At 44.5% G+C, this 26,363-nt stretch overlaps 1 protein-coding gene across 1 annotated transcript in view; it reads right to left on the reverse strand.

The window, feature by feature from the left end:
• Positions 1-24,949, reverse strand: part of CDC73 (cell division cycle 73) — a 61,859-nt gene extending 36,910 nt beyond the window's left edge. Inside the window, exons 1-10 of the mRNA XM_059677692.1 lie at positions 24,624-24,949; positions 22,399-22,504; positions 21,409-21,478; positions 16,793-16,855; positions 16,660-16,712; positions 13,863-13,951; positions 12,647-12,863; positions 9,383-9,481; positions 7,958-8,036; positions 6,056-6,120 (exon numbers count right to left, since the gene is read on the reverse strand). Of these exons, the coding sequence (XP_059533675.1) occupies positions 6,056-6,120; positions 7,958-8,036; positions 9,383-9,481; positions 12,647-12,863; positions 13,863-13,951; positions 16,660-16,712; positions 16,793-16,855; positions 21,409-21,478; positions 22,399-22,504; positions 24,624-24,754 (972 nt within the window). The 5' untranslated portion in view covers positions 24,755-24,949. The remainder of the gene's footprint in view (positions 1-6,055; positions 6,121-7,957; positions 8,037-9,382; positions 9,482-12,646; positions 12,864-13,862; positions 13,952-16,659; positions 16,713-16,792; positions 16,856-21,408; positions 21,479-22,398; positions 22,505-24,623) is intronic.
• Between the last annotated feature and the right edge of the window lie 1,414 nt (positions 24,950-26,363).

The raw sequence follows: 26,363 nt of genomic DNA on the forward strand, positions 1-26,363 counted from the left end.
AAGAATGCTAACAACTGAACGCAACTGCTGATGCCTGTTTGGATCCTATTTCCAACAAATGAACTACAACAGACACTTTTCAGAAAAATCAAAGACACTGGACAATGAGCAGAGTATTAGATGATACCAAAATGTGATTATCTATGCCAGGGGTCCTCAAACTTTTTAAACAGGGGGCCAGTTCACTGTCCCTCAGACCGTTGGAGGCCCGGACTATAGTTTAAAAAAAAACTATGAACAAATTCCTATGCACACTGCACATATCTTATTTTGAAGTAAAAAAACAAAACGGGAACAAATACAATATTTGTATTTGCATTTGGCCCGCAAGCCGTAGTTTGAGGACCCCTGACCTATGCTGTCCTGTGCAAGAACCTCTGTGGCGGGTTAAAAAAAGCCCAGGATTTTTAGAAAAGCCAATGTGTAGGCACAAAACGCCAGTGTCTGGGTTTTGCTTTACAATACGTCGGGGAAAAGGCAGATGAAGAGTGGTTTAAACAAGTGACAGAATCTGTGTGACAGACAGAAAATTACACTAATTATAATTCTCTCATTATGTTTATGTCTGAAATTTTTGCAATTTAAGAAAAAAAGGGGGGAATAAAAGGCATTCAGTAGTTGCTTTGCAGAAAGCAGCCCCTCAGAGAAAAGTCAATTCCAGGAGGGCTGCTTGCTGTGGAACAGATGGGAGAAAGACGGCCCCTTCTCCAGGCGGATGAGGTCGCCTGACCTAAAAGGCTCACCAGGGAGTCTCCTCTTTCCCACCCTCATGTCAGGGAAGACAGGGGCATCATTAAAACCTGCTCTGGTGTTACTCACATCTTGCTGAGTATGCACTCCCTAAATAACAGCACTCATTGCAAAGGGAAAAGAAACTATTTCTCATTATTCAGCCGTCTGGGCCTAAAAAATTAGTCTTTGATCAAACTATCCTGGCATTAGAAGTAGCAGCAGCTTAGGAGAAATGCTAAGTCTTAAGGAAGCCTGTGCAAGCAGTGACCATGGGGAGGCTGCGTGGCCTTGCACCAGGACTGTCTGTATTGAAGAGATCCAAGTATCAAGCCATCTTACTCCAATTAAACAATTGAAGGATATAATGTAACATAGGCTCACCTTGCAACTATATCATTATAACGTGATTTCCCAGGTAGCTTTTTTACACAGGGAACACGTATGTGCTAAACCACCCGTGGGCAAACTGTGGCCCGCGGGCCGGATCCGGCCCGTTTGAAATGAATAAAACTAAAAAATAAAAAGACCGTACCCTTTTATGTAATGATGTTTACTTTGAATTTATATTAGTTCACACAAACACTCCATCCATGCTTTTGTTCCGGCCCTCCGGTCCAGTTTAAGAACCCACTGTGGCCCTCGAGTCAAAAAGTTTGCCCACCCCTGGGCTAGACAGAGGATGAGCTCAGTGGCTCTGGCAATTACACTTCTCCTGGGCATTTAGCCCTTCAAATGCTCCTCCCTCACACTGAGCAAGAGCCACAGCCTCCTGCCCTGTGCTCACAGCAGCAGGGCCGTGTGCTCTGACCTGCTCCGTACAGATGGTGCTGAGGACTCGCAGGCACCTAGAAGCAGGCAGTACGACTATGCTTTGGTGCTCAGGGAGCTACAGGAGGTCCCAATACAATATATAAACGTAATGCTACCTGTATGCCACACCGAGCATGTTTATGTCACATCTACTGTCCTATGATCTTTATGCTGGTGTCTAGAGCTTTAGAAAAAAAGTATACAAGCTTTTTAAAATCACTAATGACTCTGAAAGTTTAAAAATAAATCAAATGTATATCACATGCCTCCCAAAAATTGATATCTATTAATTAGAAGGTATTAGATCAATTATATCTATTATGTTTAATCCAGATAAAGAAAAAAATGTTCCCCAAATCAATTTAATGGTAAAGTTTTTAATATTTTTCTATTAAAGCAACTCTTATAGGGAGAAATACATCTGATAATATATATCCACAGTTTTTGGTAAATTATAATGTACCCACAAATTTACTATCAGAATGATTGGTTATTATAATATAGCTCTATCTATATTAAAACTCAACAGTTCCTAAGGACACTATGAAGTATTTTGTACAGCATTTTAAGATAAATGATAATATTCTAATTATATTAGAAGCTGAATTTTGGGATTTTCTAATAAAGAAAATTAAAAGGCTTCTACATAATAGAAGGCTAAAGACCTGATTAATTTTAATTCTCAAGTTTAGTATATTAAAATATACATGAAATTCAATTCCAGAATGTTTCTGACAACACATACATGACAAAAAGACATTGTAAGAAAATTGAAGCTTCTATCTAAAAATACCAAATTTAGAGAACTCAATAACTAGATTGATAGTGTCCAAAATTCATTCAGTTTGTAGATAAAAAACTGAATAAATATGAGTTAAATTATAATATGTAAAATGTGTAATTGATTTAATATCAAAATAATTACATATTAGATCTTATATACCACTGCAAAAACCTAAATGTAAAGACTTTTAATGACAACATAAACTATGACAACCTCAATAGACAATTATCTGAGTTCTATGGTTGCTATGACCTTTGTCTTCAATAAAAATAAAAATCTTTAAAGCTTTAATTCCTAAACATTAGAAATAAATATATCTTCAACTTGACAGTAAAACAGTATTCTAAAATCTTAAATAAGAACTTAGTTTTATCCAGACCAGAAGCACTAAGAGTTTAAAAACAGATATTTTCAAAATAAAAGTGGGAACAGTCACTCACAGAGGAACATGAGAAGCAGCAAAGACAAGAAGAACAACACAAAAGAAACATCCATCAAGAAAAAGACCTGGAAAAAAACCAAAACTTAGAATTAAAGATCAAATGAGGTTTGGCACAGTGGGGTAAGGGGCAGGGATGAACTAACTAGACAATCCAATGAGTAAGATAGAAACACTAAGACAGCTAAGAAAATAAAATCTGAATGTTGGATTTATATAAAAGATTGGAAATTCACTGAAGATTTAAATCAATCTATGAAGACCTAGGAATTGACACAGCAAACTAAAACTCTGCCAGGAGCCAGCAGAGAAGTACCCAAGGAAATGTCTAAACACCCAGTTACAGTATGTTATTAAATATACTAGGTTTTCATATGAATGAATTCAAGTAATTTATCAACAAGTAAAAGGAAATAGAATCCTTTTTCCCTCTAAGTAATATATATGCCTCAGCGACCAGCCCACCAGTCGACCGGCCGGTAGCTATGACACATAATGACCACCAGCAGATGCTCAACGCACAGGCATGGAAACATGGAACAGACTGATGAATCTCAGAAGGAAAGGAGGAGAGGGGAGGGCGGAAAGAGATGAACCAAAGATCTTATATGCATACTAGAGGCTCAGTGCATGAATTCGTGCACCAGTGGGGTCCCTCGGCCTGGCCTGCGGGGATCGGGCTGAAAGCAGCTCTCTGACATCCCCCTAAGATTCCCAGATTGTGAGAGGGCACAGTGCACCAGGCCTCTAGTATAAAATAAGCCCTACAGGTTTGGCTCAGAGGTTGAGCGTCGACCTATGAACCAGGAGGTCACACAGTTCAATTCCCGGTCAGGGCACATGCCCAGGTTGCGGGCTTGATCCCCAGCGTGGGACATGCATGAGGGAACCAATCAATGATTCCCTCTCATCGTTGATGTTTCTATCTCTCTCCCCCTCTCCCTTCCTCTCTGAAATCAATAAAAATATAATATATATATATATATATATATATATATACATATATATATACACACACACACACACAATCAAATCATATCTGTGTTAAAAACATGGTGGATGGTTAGTCTACAAAGACACTGAGAAAGAGTTACAATTCAGAAACATGCTCAATACTGGTAATAACTGTGTTAAAATTGAAGGGATTCAAGTTGTATTGATGAAGGTAAGTATAATTATAATAAGGAGCTGTACTGCATTATGCTTTTGGAATGTCAAATTACCTGCACTGTGACTCCTGGTACCAAGACAGTGTCTACCACAGTGGTGGCCTGGAGGAATTATGGATCTGACAGTGATGCTGGCCACCGCCTCAGGAGCGCCATGAGAGGTGTGCCAACCTCCCCCAGACTTGGCAGAACTCAGCAATAGCCTTTATGCATCTATCTACCCACTTCCCACCTCCCACCTGGGTGACCCTGTCGGACAGAACTGGAAGATTACCTCTCACTGGGACAGGTGAATGTGCAAATAATGTTTCTGAAAGATGGGAGATTATTTAATGAAGAGGTAGGGAATCCTTTTATCATAATTCACAGTATCTCACTGCTGAGAGCTGAAGAACATTCTACAGTTACCCTACTTCTTCAAACAGAGAAAGAAGAATTAGACAAGAAAGGAAGTGGTTTCTTTGTTTCCTTGGAGTGGGCCACTCTCAGTAAGAAAAATAAAGATAATAAAACTATGAAGAAGTTCTTAAGTGTGATACTCTTCGTGGAAAGTCAGGGCCACCTTATGCTGCTAGTGAGCCCGGCGGGAATGGTCTCATGACTGTCTCCCATCCTCCACATCCCTGCCGCTTGGTCAGATAGAAAAGAAAATAAGGATGAAGAGATGTCAGATAAACCAAAGCCTCTGCATCGCGGCGAACAGACGGGAGATGCCTGGACAGTCACATAGGCTTCCAGGAGACAGTGCTAAGAGGACTTCAAGGACAGGTTTTGCCTGATCACGTCAACACTGTGCTGAAGGGTCAGAGGTTTTTGGAAGGAAATCTCTACTCACTGGATAATAACGAGATCAGCAGCCTGAAGATTTCCTGGTTAAGAAGAATGAAGGACTGGCCTGGCCAGTGCTGCTAGTCGGTGATAAACAAGGGGAACTTGCAGACTCAGCCCGATGTGGTGCAATAGCAGAACATTCACTGCATTTGACCCCTGAAACTCTGAGCTTATCTCTCTCTCTCTCGCTCTCTCTCTCTCTAGTCCTGCTAAGTTCCTTGCTGCTACCCAACTAACAAAGAAAGCTCTTCATCACCTCCTCTTACTCACTATATATCGAAAAACATAACCCAGTGGCATTTTCTTAGTCTAATGTGGCCCCTTTCACAGAAGGAATCCATGACAATGTATTCAAGTTTTCCTGTACTGAACAGTTTCTACTCTCAACCCACAACCCCTACGATGGTCACATGAACGGATCGAGTGCCACACTAGGTCTACCAGTGCTCTCACAGGAGGGCGGAAAGGCAAACGCAGACAGATCAGCTTGGACACAGTGCACACTCCTGATTCAACTATTAAAAACGATGAGATTCTTGTACCACAAAATCTGTTTAATCCAGTATTTCTTAAACATTATAGAACCCAAGTAACACACTTTGGGGAAAGGCTCCCAACTCAAAAAAGACCCTAACAACCTACAACACTCACGCCTTTGGCCTCTGGAGCCTTTACCAGGAAATGCATTTCATGGCCTAAGTCAAAATTAATTAGCAACCCAACTATTCAAAGTTGTAACTCACTGACTTCCCCATTTGCACAGAAGCTCAGTAATGAAGCCCATTTAAGGGCATTTCAGATGAGACCAAAGTAAAAAGGACAATAACCATAAAAGACTCACTCTGACAGCGACCAAAGGAAAACAAAGTCAGTCCCACAATAATGGGACTGGGGAGTGGCCAGTAGGCAAGTTCTGTTCCCAAGGAAACGTCAATAATAATGAATTTTGATGTCTTTTGAGCGTAAGGGATTTCACTTGAAAGAGCCTAAGACACCATAGCAAGAAACTCCCAGTTGACCTTGCGATCCCTTTGTTGTCTTTAAATCCTCTCACCAGGTAGCACCCCACCTACCTGCAGTGAATCACAACAGGCTCACACACACTCAACTCAGTTAAAAAAGGTAACAAGGACACCTGTGAATCAAATCCCCTGCATACACATCTAGCACACAACTGGTCATGACAGACAATGTGTGAAACAGGAAATACACAGAGTAAAGGTTTCCTCAGCACCGGCTGCTCATGGAGAGCGGCGGGAGCAAGGGAAGCTCTGTGGTCAGAACACTTACCGTCACGGATTTCAGCGTCATCCCGTGGTAGGTGCCCATCGTGTCAATTTTGAAGCCTTCCGTTTCTATAAAGAAAGAGGGTTTTCTATTAGGCTTTATGTATTTCATGATCAATCACAAATCTAAAGTAATAATCCATAATATATCTTAACAGGTCAACAGTATAATAAAACCTTGAATCTACCGTACACATAAAGTTAAATCACACACTTCTGAAGATAAAAATTTATAAGGGTATTAATCTCAAAAATATATTCAATACACACCCTGTGTGCAGAAGCTGGTTAACACTATGTCTACAACTGTGTTCAAACTCATATTGGTTGAAAGTATCAAAAATTTAGATTGAGCCCGCTGGCGTGGCTCAGTGGTTGAGCATCAACCTATGAACCAGGAGGTCATGGTTTGATTCCTAGTCAGGGCACATGCCCAGTTTACCAGCTCAATCCTCAGTAGGGGGTGTACAGGAGGCAACCAATCATTGATTCTCTCTCATCATTGATGTTTCTCTCTTTCTCTCTCTTTCTCTCTCTCAAATCAATAAAAATATATTTTTTAAAAATTAGATTGAATAAAATACTTCATAATTTAACACCCAAGTTATTTACATCTAACACTCAATTACAGCACCACTAAAAGCACCTACTATCATAAGAAGTCCTTAACATATAGAAAAAGGCATGTTCAAAGATGACAATGATTAGGTATGTACACTGTGGAAAAGCAATGCTGTAAACAGATAAGGGTTCCAGGGCAGGGTCTCAATATGCCTTTCTGTAAAGCGCCACATACTACACATGTTACACACTGCAAGCCAAACAGTCGCTGTCACACCAGTGACTTCTGCAGTGTGGTGGCAGAAGCGAGATAAACGAGGGTCAGAGTTGGTCTGTGGGCGGTAATCTGCCAACCCCTAGAGTGCACATTATTCATTCCACAAGAAAAGCATCGCAGTGAATACAAGAATGAACCAGTCTACACCCTGTATTTAGTACATGCCTTTGTCCAGTAAAGGAAGTCAACACACAAAATTCACTGCATCAAGGTAACACATCCTTTAATGAAACTTAGAGGTTTCAGATTATGCAGAAAAAAAATGACAAATGTTAAACTTCCAGGTACTACTACCTCGTTTTTTCATGTATCAAGTCAAGATAAACGAGAAGTTACACCGACATTAGTCCCACTTACTACCCACCTCACTAGCGTGGCACTGACCCTACCGAGTTAGTCAGTACTCCCCGTGCGCTGCCACAAAACCCAACCGCAGATGCTGACCAATCCCCGCCTCCCAAGCGCTCATTGCACACATTCATAATCCGGGGAACATGACTGATTGAGAACCTCCCTCTAAAATCAACTTCTGAGAAGCTGCACTAGCCCTACTAGCCAATATAATATATACAGCATGGTTAATTACATACCAGTCATGGACTCCATGGACTTTATATTACCTAGTTCAATCCTCTTTCTCTCTCTTTCTCTCTCTCTCTCTAACCCTAACCCTGAGAGGCAGGCACTGCACTGCACTGCCACTGCTATTAGTACTGCAATGTCACAATGGGGGAAACCGAGACACAACGCAGTTAAAGTCACTTCTCAAAATTCACACACAAAGTGACTGTGACAGAAGCAATCTGGGTCCAGAATCCATGCACTGAAGCAGGGGGAGGCGAACACAGTCTGTAAAAACCAGATGGTGTCTCCAGGCTTTGCAGACCACGCAAACCCTGTCACAACTCAATGCCGCTGCCACAGCACCCAGGGAGCCATGAGAAGCACATAACGGGGGAGCGTGGCCGCTGCAGATGGGGCCTGCCAACTGCGGCTCCCGCGTCAGGCCACCTGCCTCTCACGTGGAGCACAACCCAGGAAAAGAAAGATAAAAACCAAGTCACTTGCCTTCTTTTCCTTTGAATCTTTCCTGGTCGTATCTGTTGTAGGCAGCTGGGATAGGCTGTTTGGTACGCAATGTGGGGTCCTGCAGAAAAATTAACCATGATTTACATGTTAATAGTCTATTGTTACTTAATACTCATCATAAAAACCACAATAATATTGTTTTCTAAGCTTTTATTCTTACCATAGCCAACAAGACAAAAGTGGGGAGGAGACAAAATGAATCATCGATGCTTATTTTCAAGACACTGTTTACGACCAGAAAACCGCCGCCCTGTCAGGGCAAAGGACGCCAAGTAAATGTGCACCAGGGCAGAAAGCGAAGCTTCTTAGAGACGCAGAAACGATGGCGTGTGCTTAGGACTTTCATCCCAACTCCTTACGTCTCTTTATGAAGTAGTGAGCTTCCTCCAATTATGAACTTTGTCTTTAACAAAAAACCCACACACCCTTTTAATTCGAAGTTTATGGAGTTGAAATTTTAGAGCCTCTTAACTGAATTATTCTCCAAATTGTTAATTTTTAAATGATATAATGACAATGACAACTGTAACAATAATCCTATATAATAAAAGGCTAATATGCAAATCGAGTGACCGGTCATTCTGTTGTTCAGTCGATTCGTATTAGCCTTTTATTATATAGCAGCGGTTCTCAACCTGTGGGTCGCGACCCCTTTGGTGGTCGAACGACCCTTTCACAGGGCTCGCTTAAGACCATCCTGCATATCAGATATTTACATTACGATTCATAACAGTAGCAACGTGACAGCTATGAAGTAGCAATGAATATAATTTTACGGTTGGGTCACAACATGGGGAACTGTATTTAAAGGGCCAGAAGGTTGAGAACCACTGTTTATGGACTTGGGCAATTTCAACCTATGTCTCAGTTTTCTCACTTATCAAATGGGAATAATATTTTTGCATCACAGGATTCTTGGGAAGACTAAGTGACAAAAAAGCTGGTATAGCTCTCAATAGCTGGTTATGGAAATAAAATATTGCTATAAGTATATTTATTATATTGTAACATTAAGCATTTATGTAATTAATAAAATATTATTATGGAACACTCTTCACCAGGATAAAGATGATCCCTGTGATATTCTAATGGAGGCCTCCTTCCAGGTAGGCACATGACTGTTTATTATTCATTGAACTAACAACCAATTTCAAAGCCCAACCAGGAAGAAAGAAGATTACTTTGTTACGAGAGTCAACACAGGTATGTCTCCAGGCAAGAATTACTGCTCAAGTAACTTCTAATGGTGAGGAAGATTTTCACATCCTTTAGATATGTTGAAGCTGCATAAAGTTTAGAAACTACTACCTGAAAACCTCTGATTACATGTCTTCAAAATTATAATCCTGGAAACCAAGCGTCATTTTCAATAAAACTACAGCGTAGGCAGTTAACCCCTCTTACCACAGGTGCTGCACTGGGGGCCGGTCGCTGCTCAGGTGCGCGCCCTTCTTCTCTGGCTTTCACAGACTGAAGAATTGCAAAAATATTCTTGGAAAAGTTCTAAAAAACAAGACAGATGTGTTGTCAAGAGAGGATTCATTCTGAATCAACTACTACAACAATCCCCTCATCTTCAGGGGACATGTTCCAAACTCCAGTGGACGCCTGAAACCGCAGGTGTAAAAACCCTAATCATCTCTCCACCTCCGCCAGAAACGTGCAGCGGCTTCCTCACTGGCAGGCCCAGCTTCTCCGGGACTTTAAAAAAAAAACTTTATTGTTGAAAGCATTACATATGCCCCTCCCCCATTTTCTTAAATATAGCTTTGATTCTTATTTTTTACTTTCCTAATTTTAATTATTTTTTTAAGCTCCAGTAATCTTTATATTTTTCAGTCCAAACCTATTCTTGGACTGTGTAACCATCCCTTACTCGCAGTAAATGGCTTGACGTCACTCATTCCAGGGGATCCCTGGCTGAAACCTCAATGCTTTCTGGAGCAGCCCTTTGTTTGAAAAACTATTTTCCAAAATGCACAAAAAGTAAGGACAAGAAAGAGTGGCACTGTTTAAAATTTTTGCAAGGCTCAATGTCTGGCTTAATAGAAGAGAGCTGTATTTCTACAGTTAATAGTTGGTTTATCGCCGAAACCGGTTTGGCTCAGTGGATAGAGCGTCGGCCTGCGGACTCAGGGGTCCCGGGTTCGATTCCGGTCAAGGGCATGTACCTGGGTTGCCGGCACATCCCCAGTGGGAGATGTGCAGGAGGCAGCTGATCGATGTCTCTCTCTCATCGATGTTTCTAACTCTCTATCTCTCTCCCTTCCTCTCTGTAAAAAAATCAATAAAATATATTAAAAAAAAAAATAGTTGGTTTATCTTGTTTGGTTTTGGTCTAAGTATATGAAAGAAAATCTGGCCTCACACGGACAACTGGAGAAGGAGTATTACAAAAGCTTTTCAAGGGACTGGATTTTCTCTGACACCACGCCAAACCACATAAAGATCTCATCACAGCCATCATCAGTGGCAAAGAAAACATGGCCGGCCGCGAGCAGAGCGGCGCCAGTGCCTGTTCATGCCAAGAGGCCAGCAGTGCACCAGGTCCCCCATTCACACCGACAGTGCAAAGGTCAACACAGAGACAAATGCAAATGAAGTCTTAATCCAAACTTATTATCAATGATGAAAATCCATTCTCACTACTGTAAATATTACATAGTACTGTGTGAGACACACAGAGTCTGGAAAAATCAAAATGTTATCAGCTATTTTTGTATGGCGGAAATAATCTCTTTTTGTCAATTTTTCAGCAATGAACACATACCAATTTACACACGTTTAAAAGTGTGTTTTTAATGGCATTATAAAATCTGGTTGCTTTATGTGGCCTGAAATGACCATAAGAGTACATACTTACTATTTCCTATGGACTCTTCAACCTATCTTTTATTCCAAAAACCCAGAAAAAAAGGTCTGTCTAAAATCTTAGGATCTTGTACGGCTATGAGTACCTAGACAGTTTTTGAGTTTAGCAGGAAAAAAACAGTATACAGAGAAAAAAACAGTCAAAATAGTTCTTATTTTAAAAATGGTTAAACAGAAGCAAACCTAGCTACCAAGCAATTCTTCAATTAACCTATTTTTCAAACTGTAACAGTGGTACCAACACTAAATTAAAACACTAAGTTTTCAAATGATGGTACAATCCTGCCACCTAGAGCTCAATAAAAACTGTTCATCTCAGTTATCTGAAAACGTAATGTTGGTCTAAAAGGAAGATGGGGCATGTCACCTATGTTTCGTTCCATTCCTGTAAGATTCAGATTTTTCAGCAGTTATAATAAATGTTGGTAGAACAATGCAAGTCACAATATTCAACTATGAGCCCCACCTTAGGCAGTAAGAAGGAGTATTAAACAGACCATTTACTGTACACACACAAGTAGAAGTTTACGCCCGTTGGATTATGGATTGCTTCTCCATAATCCAAGGTCTGGGGAACGAGTCCTAGTCCTGAGTTCAAGTGCTCTGCACAAGTCAGAGCACAAGTCCTTCCTTCCCATTCTCTTTTCTAGCAGCTGTATTCCTGCTCCAATGGTGGAGGGAAAGTGAGGCCAGAACCCAACATCTGCAAATGAAATCCTATGAAAGTCAGTAATCTCACACTTCTACAAACCTTATTACCACTCAGGATTACTAACAACTGGGCATCAGTGCAGAACGAACATTTTAGGAGAACACTGGGCGGTGGGGAGGAAATGACAGCTGAAACTATGGAGCCCCTTAAGATACGGACACACCCAGCGTCTTCCAAAGTTTAAAGCACGCATGTCCTCAACCAGCAATTTGCTTCTGAAGTTTAAACTTGTGCTGTATGCACATGAATGCAGAGGTTTATGTACAAGGGTGTTTTTTAATGCATTTATTTGTAATCGTGAACAGGAAAGAGGAAAAGAAGGGAGAAGAGAGGAAAGAAAATCCCACAATCCAGCAGCAAAAAAAAACAAAGCAAACAAACAAAAAAAAAAGCCAAAGAAAATAGCCCTTGCCAGTTTGGCTCCATGAATAGAGCATCTGTCTGAGGACTGAAGAGTCCCAGGTTCAATTCCAGTCAAGGGCACGTACCTGGGTTGCAGACTCCCAGCCCTGGTCGGGAGCATATGGGAGGCAACCAATCGATGTCTCTCTCTCACATCAGTGTTTCTCTCTGTCTCTCCCTCTCCCTTCCACTCTCTCTAAAAAGCAATAGAAAAAAATATCCTCAGGTGACGATTAAAAAACAAAATGACTCCATTAGTAAGGAACAAATAAATATTGGTATATCCAAACCAGAATATAATATATAAAATACATGCAATAAATGTTCACTGACTGATTTTCCCAAGTTCTCTACTTTGTGGAGACAAAAATTAATAAACCAGAGAGCTTGACATCAATATTCCCTGTTCACTGGGTTTACCCAAAAATCTGGTCAACAGGAAAAGTGGACCCCTACTGGGATTGACAAATGAGGGCAAATCAAGACGACTTTCTCATCAGCTTCTTTGGTGGCCACCAACCCACCCCAGGGCAGACTACAATGACTAATACGCCACCTAGAAACCCACCTTATCCTGATCCTTCAGAGGTAAGCGTGAACCTCCCAGAGCAAACCTGAACCACTTTTATAAGCAATCACAGGTTCAATCCGCACTCAGTGCACAAACATGTCAAACCTCTCACCTTCCCCGTGCTCTGCAGGATAGTTGTCCGAGTCCTCCACACTCTCTCTCTGCTGACAATATCCCGGGTCACATCTACCTCAGCGTCCACAAAACTCCTCTGTTTAAGAGCAGTTATGTCATCATCTAAGTCAGTCTTGATGGTAGATCTTTTCTTGGCCATAATTTTGGCTTTGATTGCCGCAATTTTTTCCACCGACATAGCTTCAGACAAAGACCTGAAAGCAATTCATTTTTAAAATTTTCACAGCAAGGATCTCTTGAGCACATCAAAATACACTGGGTTACATTTGTAAGTTCACGACAAAAATACTTTAAGTGGCAATAATTAGGTTTTGTTCTTATCTATAAAAATGACATACTTCATATTTTATGATCACCTAAGATTTTACAGAGCCCCTGTAGAAATATTACTAATATCTTAGAAGGACCAATGCAACAGAAATCTTCACATTTTTTCATGTCTTCCCCACCCAAAATAGAACGCATTACTATGGGTGCTTTAATTTGTTTTCCTGATACTTTCATTTGTTTACATCCCTCTACCTATGCAAAGTGTATACACACACACACACACACACACACACACACACACACACACATACACACACACACTTGGAAGGGACTGGGGGTGAAAAATTCATTCTGTAAAGAATTCAAAACTTAGGTTTTCCCTGAAATTTACTTCAAAGGTTTCACACCTGTATGTCATCATGCATAATATATTGTAACGGGGCTTTTATGTACCACATAAATATACATTCCTTTTCATGTCTGGAAGATGAAACCATATTTTGATGCTTCCTTTTCTTTACTTGAGTTTCAAATAATAGGCAAAACAGTAGAGACTTTCAGAACCATAAAAAAAAGACAACACTGAGTGCAGATTTCATTAAGATAACCATCTTAACCCTGGTGTCGTTTTCACAATGTAAAATGAGGGAAAGTTAAAAAGTGTTTGGGTACCTTAACAGTTGATACAGTAACTGGTTTATTTCTATTAGGATGCAGGTGCTTTACAGAAGATGCTGAAGATGCTTCTAGTACTTGACTCATTTTCCATAATACTGTGCAACTTTCCCTAAAAACCTAAGGCATATCAGCATACCTTCAGCCAAATCAAATACTTTGCCAAATTATAATGAAATGTGCATTAAACTGACTTTCCCATCCACTTACACACCCAACTGCCTTCTTTCTGCCAAAGGAATTCTTACCTAATCTGCTCCGTCTGCACAATCCCTTCTTTGTGGCCCTCCAAGCGAGCAGCCAGTCTCTCCTTGTCAAGGCGCACACACTCTTCATCCTGGAAAGTCGCAGCTCAGTGAGTATTTTAAAGCTTTAATATTTAGAATGAAAAACACTACACGTAACTTTCCCTCACAGATACTTCTGCCTACGAAGTTCCAGGCATCCCTAGTCCTCTGTCAACTTCAAGATTACTTTCACTTGCATAAGGACAATAATAATAACTGTATGTTGGATCACATAAGAGTAGAACTGAATAAACACTTATCAAAAACCTTCAGTTACCTTTTTCTATGATTAAGAGGTCTTCGCATGAGATATCATAGCTACCTTCATTCAGAAAGATAGCATACAACAGGTAAATTCCTATTCTTTGGGAAAGTTTATAACTACATTCATAAAAACTTTCACCACAGTCAAAATCTCAGTTTGGATCTAGATTGTTTGCATCCGTTGTCACAGGTCCTGACTCCACCAGGACAGATCAAAACACTAGAAGCGAACCTTTAATGGCTTTGTAGCCTGTTCCTCCGAACATCAGGAGTTGCCTACAAGGTGCCCTCGGGCCACTTCTTGTCTGAATTCAACCTTTTACCTAATTTGCATATTAGATTTTCAGATAAAATTTCGTCCGAAAATGTTTGGTTACTTAAACACCTTTCGTACCGCTCACGAGTTTTCTCGTGTTTCGCGCGCCATCTGTTAAGGACCTTAGATGTCAACACACTGTCTTGTCCACATCGAATGAAGCGATCTCATTGGTGGAAACCGTGCAGGTCAATCTACGAAAAACTATGTAATTGCACGAACCCATAAAGCATTGCAGTTACATTGTATTTTGGTCATTCGAATAGTCTTCGTCTTCAAGTTCCTGGCGCTTTTAGAAAATGTTTTATGCAGTACCATACGTTAAAAAAGTACTAGGAACTTTAATTGTTTAATTGTTTTTGTAAATAAAAATGTTATAATTACTGAAAAACAACACCTAAAGTGCATTATGATCTGTAGTTATGATGATTTAAGTAACGTGCAGTTTGCCCAAAAACGTGCGGTCCCTGGCGTATGTCTTAGAGATTTCTATGCGGTACGCAATGTGTTAAAAAACAAAACTGAGTAGCTCCGACCTAATTTAATCTCCTCATTCAACAAATGAGAAACCTGAGGACCAGAGTCAGTGTCTATGACCAATGGGATAGGAAACTGCATAAAAACCATCAATGCATTTGAGGTCTAAAACGATGCCATGCTCCAATTCAGCTCTAATATTAATCTTTCATGTGAAACTCTTAAACAGACATGCTGCTGACATGACTGCAAGGATAGTATTTTAGGAAACGCAATAAATGTTTGCCATTTGTAACAAAGGCATAAACATACTATCACTCAAGTTCCACAGGAGACTCCTTGCAGATTTTAAAAACAACTGCAGCCCAATTTTACTCAGACCAGAACCCACCTCAAGGTTTTTCTCTCCCAGAATAGGGCCTTGCAGGCTCTCAATCTATAGCCGCTCAGTGAAAACTGCATATGCAGTGTAGCTGTGTAAATATTAACTCTATAAATGCTCTGGAAGAAATTTTGTTATGCTATTTCCTGCTGATTTTTCAAATTACCAGAGTCCTAGAAAATTAGCATTTCTGACTTGTTCAATTCTTTTGATATTTATACTGTGGTTTTAAGGTTTTTCTAAATAAGTAGTATCCTTAAATTCACTCATTTTGCATAGAGTGTCACCGCCTCCTTTCATACAGAGAAATTTGGGGAAATTTCAGTTTTCGTGCCACAAAATCTGTAACCAGTGAAGAGGTACAGGTATGAATCTGTACCCACAGAGCCATAACAAGGAGCTAATGACCACTGTTATCGGTCCTAAAATACAGAGCCATGTCTCAGAGTACGCTAATTAAAATTACATTGTTTTACCATCAAATATTGCCCATAATTTTGTTTTTACTTACCACCCAACCCTATTCCTTTAACAGCCACCTTTCTTATCCTTAACTACAGATGTTCTGCTATTTATATAGCTGGCAAAAGGTACAACCAGTTGGCAAGTGGGAAATAAAATATCGGGTTCCTGATGATGCTAACACTAGTGATGGCTACGGTATCATTCCTGTATTTTTCATTGATATACAACCAGCTTGGTCATTTTTCAGATCTTCAGTGTAGCCCTGCTGTACAATCCTCCATTTTCAGTGGGATTTACACGTGACTGATCTGGAGCTTGTGACAACTTTAAATAAATAGTATCATAAAATTCCCAGTCGTAGGCAGTACACTAGCTAGTCAACAACTGCTCTTCCCGAAGGAAACCACCTTTCTTAGGTGCTTCTGTTGCAGGCGAAGAACTACCTTATTTACCAATATTAACCGTCCACTTAGTGGCTGTAACATGCCAACCTGAAGTGTCGATATTTCCAGAAATAACTGTAATGAGCGCTTTATAGTCACAGCTCCTGAGAGTGAAGCCAACTGCCATAGCACCTTACCCAGGTTAGGCAAATCCTAACCCGAAGGCCCAATGTGGCCCCCATCTGTTTTGTAAAATTGTATTAGAACTTATGGGAGTGGCTGAACAGAGACTAAATGACCCAAAAAGGCTAAAATAGTTACTGTCTGAGTCTTCATAAGTTTGCCAACCCCTGATCTATTCCAACACTTTCATCAATAAGGAATATAAAGTCATTTGTCCATCATGTAGCTTTATTCTAAATCCCAATTTCTTTAACAATACGAATCGTCTTTACAATAAAACTCTACTACCTCAATTCGTGGTTTCTTTGCTTCTGCTAAAACTTCATCTGCAGCTCGTTTGACTGTAAGAAAAAGAAGCAATAAATGTATAGTTTGGGAATAGGCTCTTAAAAGTTCAAGATAAACGTTCAACAAGACATACCTTGAGTAGATCGCTGAAGACCGATTTCTAGAGGGGCACTTCGGTCTATACTTGCCGACGTTGCTGAAGATTTAAAAAGATGTGTGTGAGGTCAATATCTGAACATATATAGTGGATGTTATTACAAATGAAAAGCTCAAGGAGTTTTGGGGTTTTTTTTTTTGTTATATTACTTTATATACAATGATTTCCTAAGTAAAAAGTAAGTTTTAGCCCTGACCAGTTTGGCTCTGTGGATAGAGCGCTGGCCTGCGGATTCAGGGGTCCCGGGTTCAATTCCGGCCAAGGGCATGTACCTTGGTTGTGGGCACATCCCCAGTGGGGGGTGTGCAGGAGGCAGCTGATCGATGTTTCTCTCTCATCGATGTTTCTAACTCTCTATCCCTCTCCCTTCCTCTCTGTAAAAAAATCAATAAAAATATAAAAAAAATAAGTTTTAAAGCAGCCTTGTAAATGCATTTTATTTTATTTTTATGATCTTAGAGGGATGCAGGGAGGAAGAGAGGGAGGGAGGGAAGGAGGGGAAGAGGGAGAGAGAGAGAGAGAGAGAGAGAGAGAGAGAGAGAGAGAGAGAGAGAGAGAGAGAGAGAGAAACATAGATCGGTTGCCTCTGGCATGCACCCCGACTAGAAAGCAAACCTGCCACCTTTTGGTGTACAGGAAAACACTCCAGGTTCATGAATAGAGCATCGGCCTGCGGACTGAAGGGTCTCGGGTTCAAGTCCGGCCAAGGGCACATGCCCGGGTTGTGGGCTCGATCCCCAGTAGGGGGTGTGCAGGAGGCAGGCAATCGGTGATTCTCTCTCATCATTGATGTTTCTCTCTCTCTCCTTCTCCCCTCCTCTCCGAAATCAATGAAAACGTATTTTTAAAAAATTAATTTGTATCAGAAAGCCTATTAGTAGGACCATCTATGGTTAACAATTTAACTTACAAATGATTGATATAATCTGACTAAAATCAACTGGTCAAAGCACACACTCCAGTATCACAGCACGTGCACGTAGCAGCAGTCAGTCATTAGTAAATACACATACATACACATATGAGAGAAGCGTTACTTGTTAACATTCACTTTGTAATGCAATGTTTACTCATAATTGGTAAACAAGTTATTTTAAACTAAACTAAGCCATTTGATTTTGAATGGTTCAAAATAAAGGCAGGATAACCCAGGGGTGTACCTGTCCCTTCACCTAGTCCCACCCCCTCATGTGACTACTGCTAATCTCCTGGGCAGCTTTCTAGAGTTTTTCTGTAGACACAGAAATACACAATCATACTTTTATTTTTCCCTGTTTTTACACAAAAGATAGCATACTACACATTGTTCTGAGCTTGTTTTATGTGGAGCGTTTAACTTTTTTTATAGCTGCACAGTGTTCTACTGTATGGATTAATTGTAATTTCAAGTTCCCTGTCAATGGGTAGTTCAATTCTCTTTTGCCAATACAAGCAAGGGCACAATGAAAACTTTATAAATACACTGCTCCATCCATTTCCAAATACAGCTCAGGATAACGCCGCAGATGCAGGATTTCAATGTCGTTTCCGAATGATTACTACAAAATTTCTTCAGTGGGGATTGTATCAATTCACACTAAAACCAACACTGTTTGAAAATATATTTCCTCACAGCTTCAGAGTGTATTATCAAGCTTCCATATTTTAATCGATTAAAAAAATGCTTCTCTGTATAGTTTAAGTTTGCAATTCTATTATTATGAGTGAAATGAAGCATTTTTCACATTATTTTATTTCCTTTTCTGTGAACTGTGCGCACATAATCCACTGGTGTTATGTTCTAAGACCACTTCATAGCATTAGTGAGATTGCCCCTTTTACTTTAATATGAGTTGAAATACCTTTTCCCAGTTGGTCATTTTTGTATAATGCCACAACTTTTACTTTTTACCAACATACTAACTGAATACTCCCACCTTTTGCCACTAATTGGAAATGTCTTTTTAATCACATTAAACTCACACACCTTAACATCTAACAAAGAAGTTGTTCTATCAGCTTATTCTTTCACGTTTGAATTTATTAGGGCTTTATTGTAAGTTCTAAACTCTGAAACGGCAGGTATTTTCTTATTGCTCTTTTTCAAATTTTTGTGACATTTTATCAAGTGAATTTTAGAATCATCTTTGCTAGTTCCACCCACCCCTCCGGATTTTTATTGGGATCACATTAAATATGCAAATATGTCAAGAACTGGTATCTTTCAGCTGTTATGTCGTCCTCTGAGAACATGGAATGTCTTAAGATCGGGTCAACTTTTTCATTAAACCACAGAACTAGCCTTTTTTTTTTAAATTAGCAACACACTTGAAGACCAAAATTCTCTCCCACAGAAACGGCAGGAAGCGAGGATGGAAAAGGGCAATTCTGTTCTGGAAAACACCACCATTCGCTCGAAAGCACTGCCCCGAACGAGCCTGTTCATCCGACGGCGCCCTCGGTGAGAGCCCGCCGGGCTCAGTGAGGACAGCCCAGGAGGCCCACGGTCCCGATGATGGTCTTTCCACGACACGGGGGACCGTGCAGAGCCACCCACTGGCACGGCCGTGGAGCAGGACGGGTGACAAGACACCGACTAAGGACTTCAAGAGCAAACCACAGCGCGGGAAAGGTAAGACCAAACGTTTCTCAATCACTTTATTCATGCTCTGCAGGATGCAAATGAAAACGGACTCACTTTTCCAGGTGAGCACTTCCTATTAAGCATGTTCTAAATGCTGGGTATTAACGACTGCCCCCTAGAGTTTACCCTCTCGTGGGGGAGACAGACAATATCTAAGTGAACAAATAAAGGCATAATTTCAGGTCAACCTAAGGGGTTGTAAGTAAGTCAGGGAGGTGCGTACACAGACGAGGGGATGAGGGAAAGCAGGGCTATATTCAGTGTAATCGGGTGAGTGCTCCAACAGACCACAGATCGGAACAGAATGGGAGAAAGGGAGAAAGTGTCACAACTGAGCAACAGAACGGAACACAGAGGCAGCACGTGCAAAGGCTCTCAGGTTAGAACAGCTGACAGAGCCGGCAGCACTGGGCCAAGATGAGGTTAGATTTAGGCGGAAGCAAGATGGTGGAGGGCAGGGTAGGTGTGAAGGGAAACCACAGGATGGCCTTGAACAGGGGAGTGACAGAAACAGGTCACTAACAGCAGGCGGGGGGGGGGGGGGTAAAAACAAAGTGTGGGGACCTGTGGGGGGGCCACGCAGAGGTCTGGAGACAAAGCGTGGAACCGGATGGGAGGAGGCCAGCCAGAGGCTGTCAGACTGTCAAGATGGAATGGAGGAGCAACTACGTGAACAGGCAACCCCTGGCCAGGGGGGACCCTGCGAGTGAAGGTGCTGTATTAGTTCTGTTTCCAGGAGACGGAGGAGGGATCGGCACTGCATTTCAGGATACACTGAATTCCAGATGCCGGCCCTGGCTGGCTTGGCTCAGTGGATAGAGCGTCGGTCTGCGGACTGAAGGGTCCGAGGTTCGATTCCAGTCAAGGGCACATGCCCGGGTGGCGGGCTCGATCCCCAGTAGGGGCCATGCAGGAGGCAGCCCATCCATGATGCTATCTCATCACTGATGTCTCTCTCTCCCTCTCCCTCTGCCTTCTTCTCTGAAATAAAATAAAAATAAAAAAATTTCCCAGACATCTGCCTAGAAATCTCCGAGGGAAGGTGCTGAGAGTGACCCGGACCCTGGCGGGAAGGAAGTGTGCAAAACACAGAGAGGTGGACGATGAGCAGAAAGACAACAGCAGCCCCGATGCCGAGGAACACGGGTTCTCGGAGAGGGAGCGGGCAACAGTATCAGGTGTGCGGAGGTGAGCGCTGTGGGAAGAGACCAGGGGCTTGGCCGTCCCTCGGTCAGCGCTGCCCTCACAGGAGGGCTTTGGCGGGGTGGCGGGGAGGAAAGCCAGGCTGGAGTGGACTCAGAGCAAAGCAGAGGTAGAGCAGCAGCAGCAGGGCTACCAGACCATGCTGGCAAAGGTCTCTGCAGCAAAAAGGGTCAGACCAATGGAGCAGCAGAGAGTAGGAATGTAGGGGTCAAATTCACTTTCACATGAGCCCTTACTGTCTGTATTCTAAAGGGAACGATGCAGAAGAGAAAACTGATGATACAAGAGGAAAGCAAGAATTTTCAAAGGCAGCCCTGGTCGGTTTGGCTCCGTGGATATAGCATCAGCCGCTGACGGAAGGGTCACGGGTTCGATTCCAGTCAAGGGCACAAACCTCAGTTGCAGGCTCAATCCCGGGCCCCGGCTGGAGCGTGTGCAGGAGGCAACCAATCGATGTGTCTCTTTCACATGGATGTCTCTCTCTGTCTCTCCTCCTCCCTTCCACTCTAAGAATCAATGGAAAAATATCTTTGGCTGAGGATTAACAAAGAAAAATAAATAAATAAAAGGAGAATTTTTTATAAAGGATTTTCAAAGGCAGAGCCTGTGAGAATGTGCAAGGTGATGGAGCCCGTTCCCGTGGGTGCCTGGCCTCGGGAGCCGGGACCACGCACTCGCTCTCCCGGGAGGGAAAGGGAGCCGATGCACTCAGTGCAGGTAGGTCACCTGTCTGCCTAAGAGTGACCGCAATGTAAAAAGGACTCACATGCTTCACCATTGAGATAGCCAAGCAGATCTTTTCGGTCGGGTCTTCTAACCACAGGAATGTTTTCAGTCTGAAATCAAAAGTTTAAGTTAGAAATCAAATCAGTAACTATGATAAGAAACTTGGTAAAGATACATGTCATGCCCTAGCTGGTGTGGCTCAGTTGATAGAGCGTCAGCTGCGGACTGAAGGATCCCGGGTTCGATTCCAATCAAGGGCACATGCCTGGGTTGTGGGCTCGATCCCCAGTGGGGGGCATGCAGGAGGCAGCCAATCATTGATTCTCTCTCATCATTAATGTTTCTCTCTCTCTCTCCCTCTTGCTTCCTCTCTGAAATTAATAAAAATATTGATTTTTTACAGAGAGGAAGGGAGAGAGATAGAGAATTAGAAACATCGATGAGAGAGAAACACCAATCAGCTGCCTCCTGCACATCTCCCACTGGGGATGTGCCCACATGTCCCTGACCGGAATCGAACCTGGGACCTTTCAGTCCGCAGGCCGACGCTCTATTCACTGAGCAAACCGGTTTCGGTATAAAAATGTATTTTTAAAGGAAATTGACACTAGGTATGTATATCTTGTTCAGAAAACCAGTGTTCAAACACTGAAATGCAGAAATCAGGCAAAACTGAAAACAAATTAATTTATCAATAAGTGTGAAAAGTTTGATTAAACATTCATTTTAAAAGTTGTCTGTTACTTTTAATTCTTTCTGATGTCAAAAACGTTTTCTAAAGATTAAACTAGAGTTCTGAATACCAGGGTTCTTCCACAGACAAGTTAAGTTTTTTAAAAACATCCCTACAAATAACCTCAAAACTTCTGTTGTCGTAACCACCACCCCCACTTGACATGTAAAAAAAATCGACATCAATCACCATGTTGTCATGAGGACACGCTAGGAGCCGTTCGCCCTTTGGATCTGAAACCCATGCCCAGTGGTAGCCACCAATTAAATAAAACGTTTTAAAACGAATTCTACTCACGGCTGCGCGTCGGACATACACAGGATGAGAAAGGTGCACATTATTGAGGAGGAACAAGATGGAATCCAAGGTGTAGTACTCCCGGGGCTGGCCTTCCTTTCCCGTCCTGAAACAGCGACAGCAAGAGTTTACTCAGCTCGAACTCGGTTCCGTGCGCTTCGCTCTGCGTGCACCCGCCGAGACCGTTAGCTCTCCCACAATGGATTTCACACGGCCAAGGAAGACAGAGCATGAAGCACCTGGTAAGTGGCCCTGTCATTTGGGCCAAAGGAACGCAAAGGCAGGCAATGACAAAAAGCCAGACGGAGGGAAGCACACAGGTGCACCCTAAGGTGCCTGCACTTGTAGGATGTGGCCCAGTTCGGTTCTGGGCTTTGCCAATGGAGAAGCGCGTCAGTACCGCACTGAGGACCCCGGAGAATGAGTGACACTGACTCGCAGCACACTGTCACCAGGTGCCAAATACAAGAGACGGGCTCCACGTGTCCTAAGCGACATGCTTACAGCAAGCACCACAATGAACCTGGAGGTGTCGCTCTCAGGACCGCCCTCACAGGAAAGCAATGATGTAAAAGCCCAAGGAATTCTACCTGCGATGAAACATCGCCACCACCTTCCAGGGCTGGGGGCGCAGCTCTTTACTGCCCAACGTCAGCAACCAACCGCAGCCTCCTACGCCTCTCCCACCCACACCCAGGGTCTGAGCACACCAGTACCATCAGCCCAAACCCAGTTTCCTAGCCACACATCACCCTCACTTACTGCGCTTGAACCTAAGGCGTGGGTAACCCCAGAGGCTCGCTCAGGACACAGAAAAACCAAGTCCAGAAGGCCCGCCAGCAGCAAGATGGGGAACGCCATGGAGACGCGCATGTTTACACGCGCACGTGGAGATGGGCAGGAACTGGGCGAGTCCCTGCTGTGCGAGTGTGCGAGTCGCTGTGCGAGGCGCCCCCTGGCACTCCCCCGCCGCCCCCGCCCCCCGAGTTGCTGTCAAACATTTCCGCTCCGCTCGGCTCTCAGCCTTTTCGGCGTCCAGCTCCTTGGTCCTGGAAGAGCCGCCCCATCCTCTCGCCCTCAGCACTCCCACCCCCACCCGCTCCTTGCAGCGTATCCGTGTGTCCGTTCGTTTACTCAGGAAAAGGCCTGCAGCCCAGCGTGTCTACAGGCCAAACGGAACTCCTGAAACCCCCCCTGGCCCCCCAAGCTCTTGGTGACCGAGGAGGGCACCCTCCTCCAGCAGGCACCAGGGCCCTGAGAACTTCCCTATCTCCCAGGTTGAACCGAGGACTCTTTAACGATTAAAAGAAAGAAAACTTCAAGCAAACGTGATCATCGCTCATTCTCTTTCTGAGAAGAGAAAACGCGCGCAGGGGGGTGGGGAGAACGCCGCTCCCATCACAGGTCACACAGCCCCAGGGGCCACAAAGGCGAAAACCAGAAACCAGCCGCACACGCCCGTCACCTCCGCCGCCCCCCCCCCCCCCCCGCTGCTCCGCGACTCCCCCCAAAGCCCGCGGCTCCCTCCCACCCGAACCCCACGAGCCTGCAAGCTCCGGCCGCGGGCCCCTAGGACGCCAAGTGGACCCTCCAACGGGAGCGAGAGACGCCCCCGAAAAGACCCGGGCGACGGCCAGGCCGGGGCCTCCGCGCTTTCCGCACGGCTTCAACCAGGACGCCCCACGTGGATCGCCCCCACCAGCCCCCCAACCCGGAGCCCCCCGCCCCTCCCTTCGGAAGCCCCTGCCTCCACCCGCAGCCGCACCACCTGCAGCCGCACCACCTGCGGGCGCCCCCCCCCGAAGGGGCCCGGTCCCGACCCCAGTCCCGACCCCTCCTCTCTCCAGGGAACCCCGAAAGCGCAGGAGCCGAGCCGGGCGCCGCGAGGGCAGCAGTCACTCGCGACGCGGAGCGAGGGAACCGAGGTCAAGAACAGACCAGGGGCGTCCCGGAGGCGCCCCCGCAGCACCCCCGCGCCTCGCCAGCGCTCCGTGCAGGGAGCTCCGGGGAGCGGGGCAGGAACGCGCCGCCCCAGCACCCACAGGGGTGCACGGCGCCCCCTTTCCCCTCGCAACCCCCGCGAAAAGTGCAAGTTTGGCCCCGAAGAAACTTTTCACACACCCCCGCCCGCAGCCCCCCGGGTCCCCACCCCCAGGGGCCCGGGGGGAGGGGCCGGCACCTGGTGCCCGGGGCGCCCGACTCGGCCCGGCCCCCCGCACACGTACCCCCACACCACGTAGTTGGTCTTCACGTTCTTGGGCCAGGAGAACTCGCCGAAGATGACTTCGTCCCCCTTCACCACAATCTCCTTCTTCTGGATGTTGTACTGTCGCAGGACGCTGAGCACGTCCGCCATCTTCCGCCCCTTCGCCGCCGCCGCCGCCGCCGGCCCCGCGCGCCGCCGCCGCCCTCGCCTCGCCCGCCTCCGGCCGCGCCCGTCGCCTCGCTCGGCTGCCGCTCCCCCTCCGCCGCCGCCTCCTCCGTCGCCGCCGCCGCCGCCGCCGCGCACCCACTGAGGCCGCCGCGCTCGCCGTCGCCAGTAAAAGGGGCAGGAGCCGCCCAGGCCGCCGAGGACCCCGCGCTAGGAGGCGAGGCCCCGCCCCCGGCTGCCCGCGGAGAACGCCTAACTGCGTGCCCCCAGCGCCACGCCGCTCCGCCGCCGCCGCCAGGGGGCGTGCCCGTCGTCCAGCAACACGCCCCTCCCAGACTTCCGCTCCGCCAGGTGCCGACTCGCAGCGCGATATTCGCGGCGCAGGGGACGCCGGCGCGCACGTATGACGCACAGACGGGGAGCGCGGGCGCGCACGTACGGTGGGCGTACAGGGAAGTCACCGTCGGGCGCACGCGCAGAGCAGTACCTCATGCCCCTGTCCGGCTCCACGCCCCCCTCTCCCGCCCCGACTCGGTTTTTGCTCCTGGTTTGGGTCCTGGCACAGCGCTCTTAAAAGCCTTGGAATTTACTGGGTGGCTGACGTCTTCTGCTGCTCATAACAAGGCCCTTCCTGGGACACATGAGTGCAGGTTAATAGGGTGACTCCTGGGAGGTCCTATTGCATAGGCCATCTCTACTAGAGTAAACTTAGGACATGATTGTTTTGCCTCCTAATGGTCTCTATCTTGTAAAACAGTTTGAGGCCAATGAGGTGAAATTCGACTTCAAAACCTAAGAAAACAGTAAATTTCCTAAAGAGATATATTTTTAAATATATATATATATTTTATTTCAGAAAAGAAGATAGAAGCATCAATGATGAGAATCATTGATCAGCTGCCTCCTGCAGGCCCCTCACTGGGGATGAGCCCGCAGCCGGGCATGTGCCCTGATGGGGAATCGAACCGTGACCCCCTGGTTCATAGATCGACGCTCAACCACTGAGCCACACTGGCCCAGCCTAAACAACTACCTTTTTATAAAAACAAAACAAACCCCACAGCACTGTCAGCAGCATGCCTTCATGTTTAAAGGTAATTGTGGATTTAGGAAGATGACGTCACGCCTTTGGGGATAATGGTTTTTGCAGCTCACTTCCACCCTTTTATGAAGTCATGATGCATAGCCCACTTGCAAAAGTAGAAAGAGAACTGTCAAAAGTTCTAATTTTTTTTACCTTGGTAACTTGAATCTTAAACTTAGCTAGTGGAGCATGAAGGATCAAAAAAGGCCTGGAATGCTCTAATAATTGGTCAGAGATTTAGGCAGGCCATTGGACCTTTGAATTTAGCAGGTTTCCATGTCCACAGTCAATTAAAATAAAGGCCCACCGTGTTCGCTTACATAGCCGCACCCAGGGCCATTATGACCGTGACCGTGCAGCAGGCTTGTCATTAGAGCGCTGGCCTACTTTTAAAGCCATGGCAACACGCCGCTGGGCTCTCTTAAGGTTTATCTTCTCGTGACTTTTATTTTGAAGCCTTTGGAATGAACGTTCCACAATTTTTCATTGTGAATGTAAAGCCCAGCATGC

This window comes from Myotis daubentonii, chromosome 20 (assembly GCF_963259705.1).
Source record: "Myotis daubentonii chromosome 20, mMyoDau2.1, whole genome shotgun sequence".
Taxonomy (NCBI): domain Eukaryota; kingdom Metazoa; phylum Chordata; class Mammalia; order Chiroptera; family Vespertilionidae; genus Myotis; species Myotis daubentonii.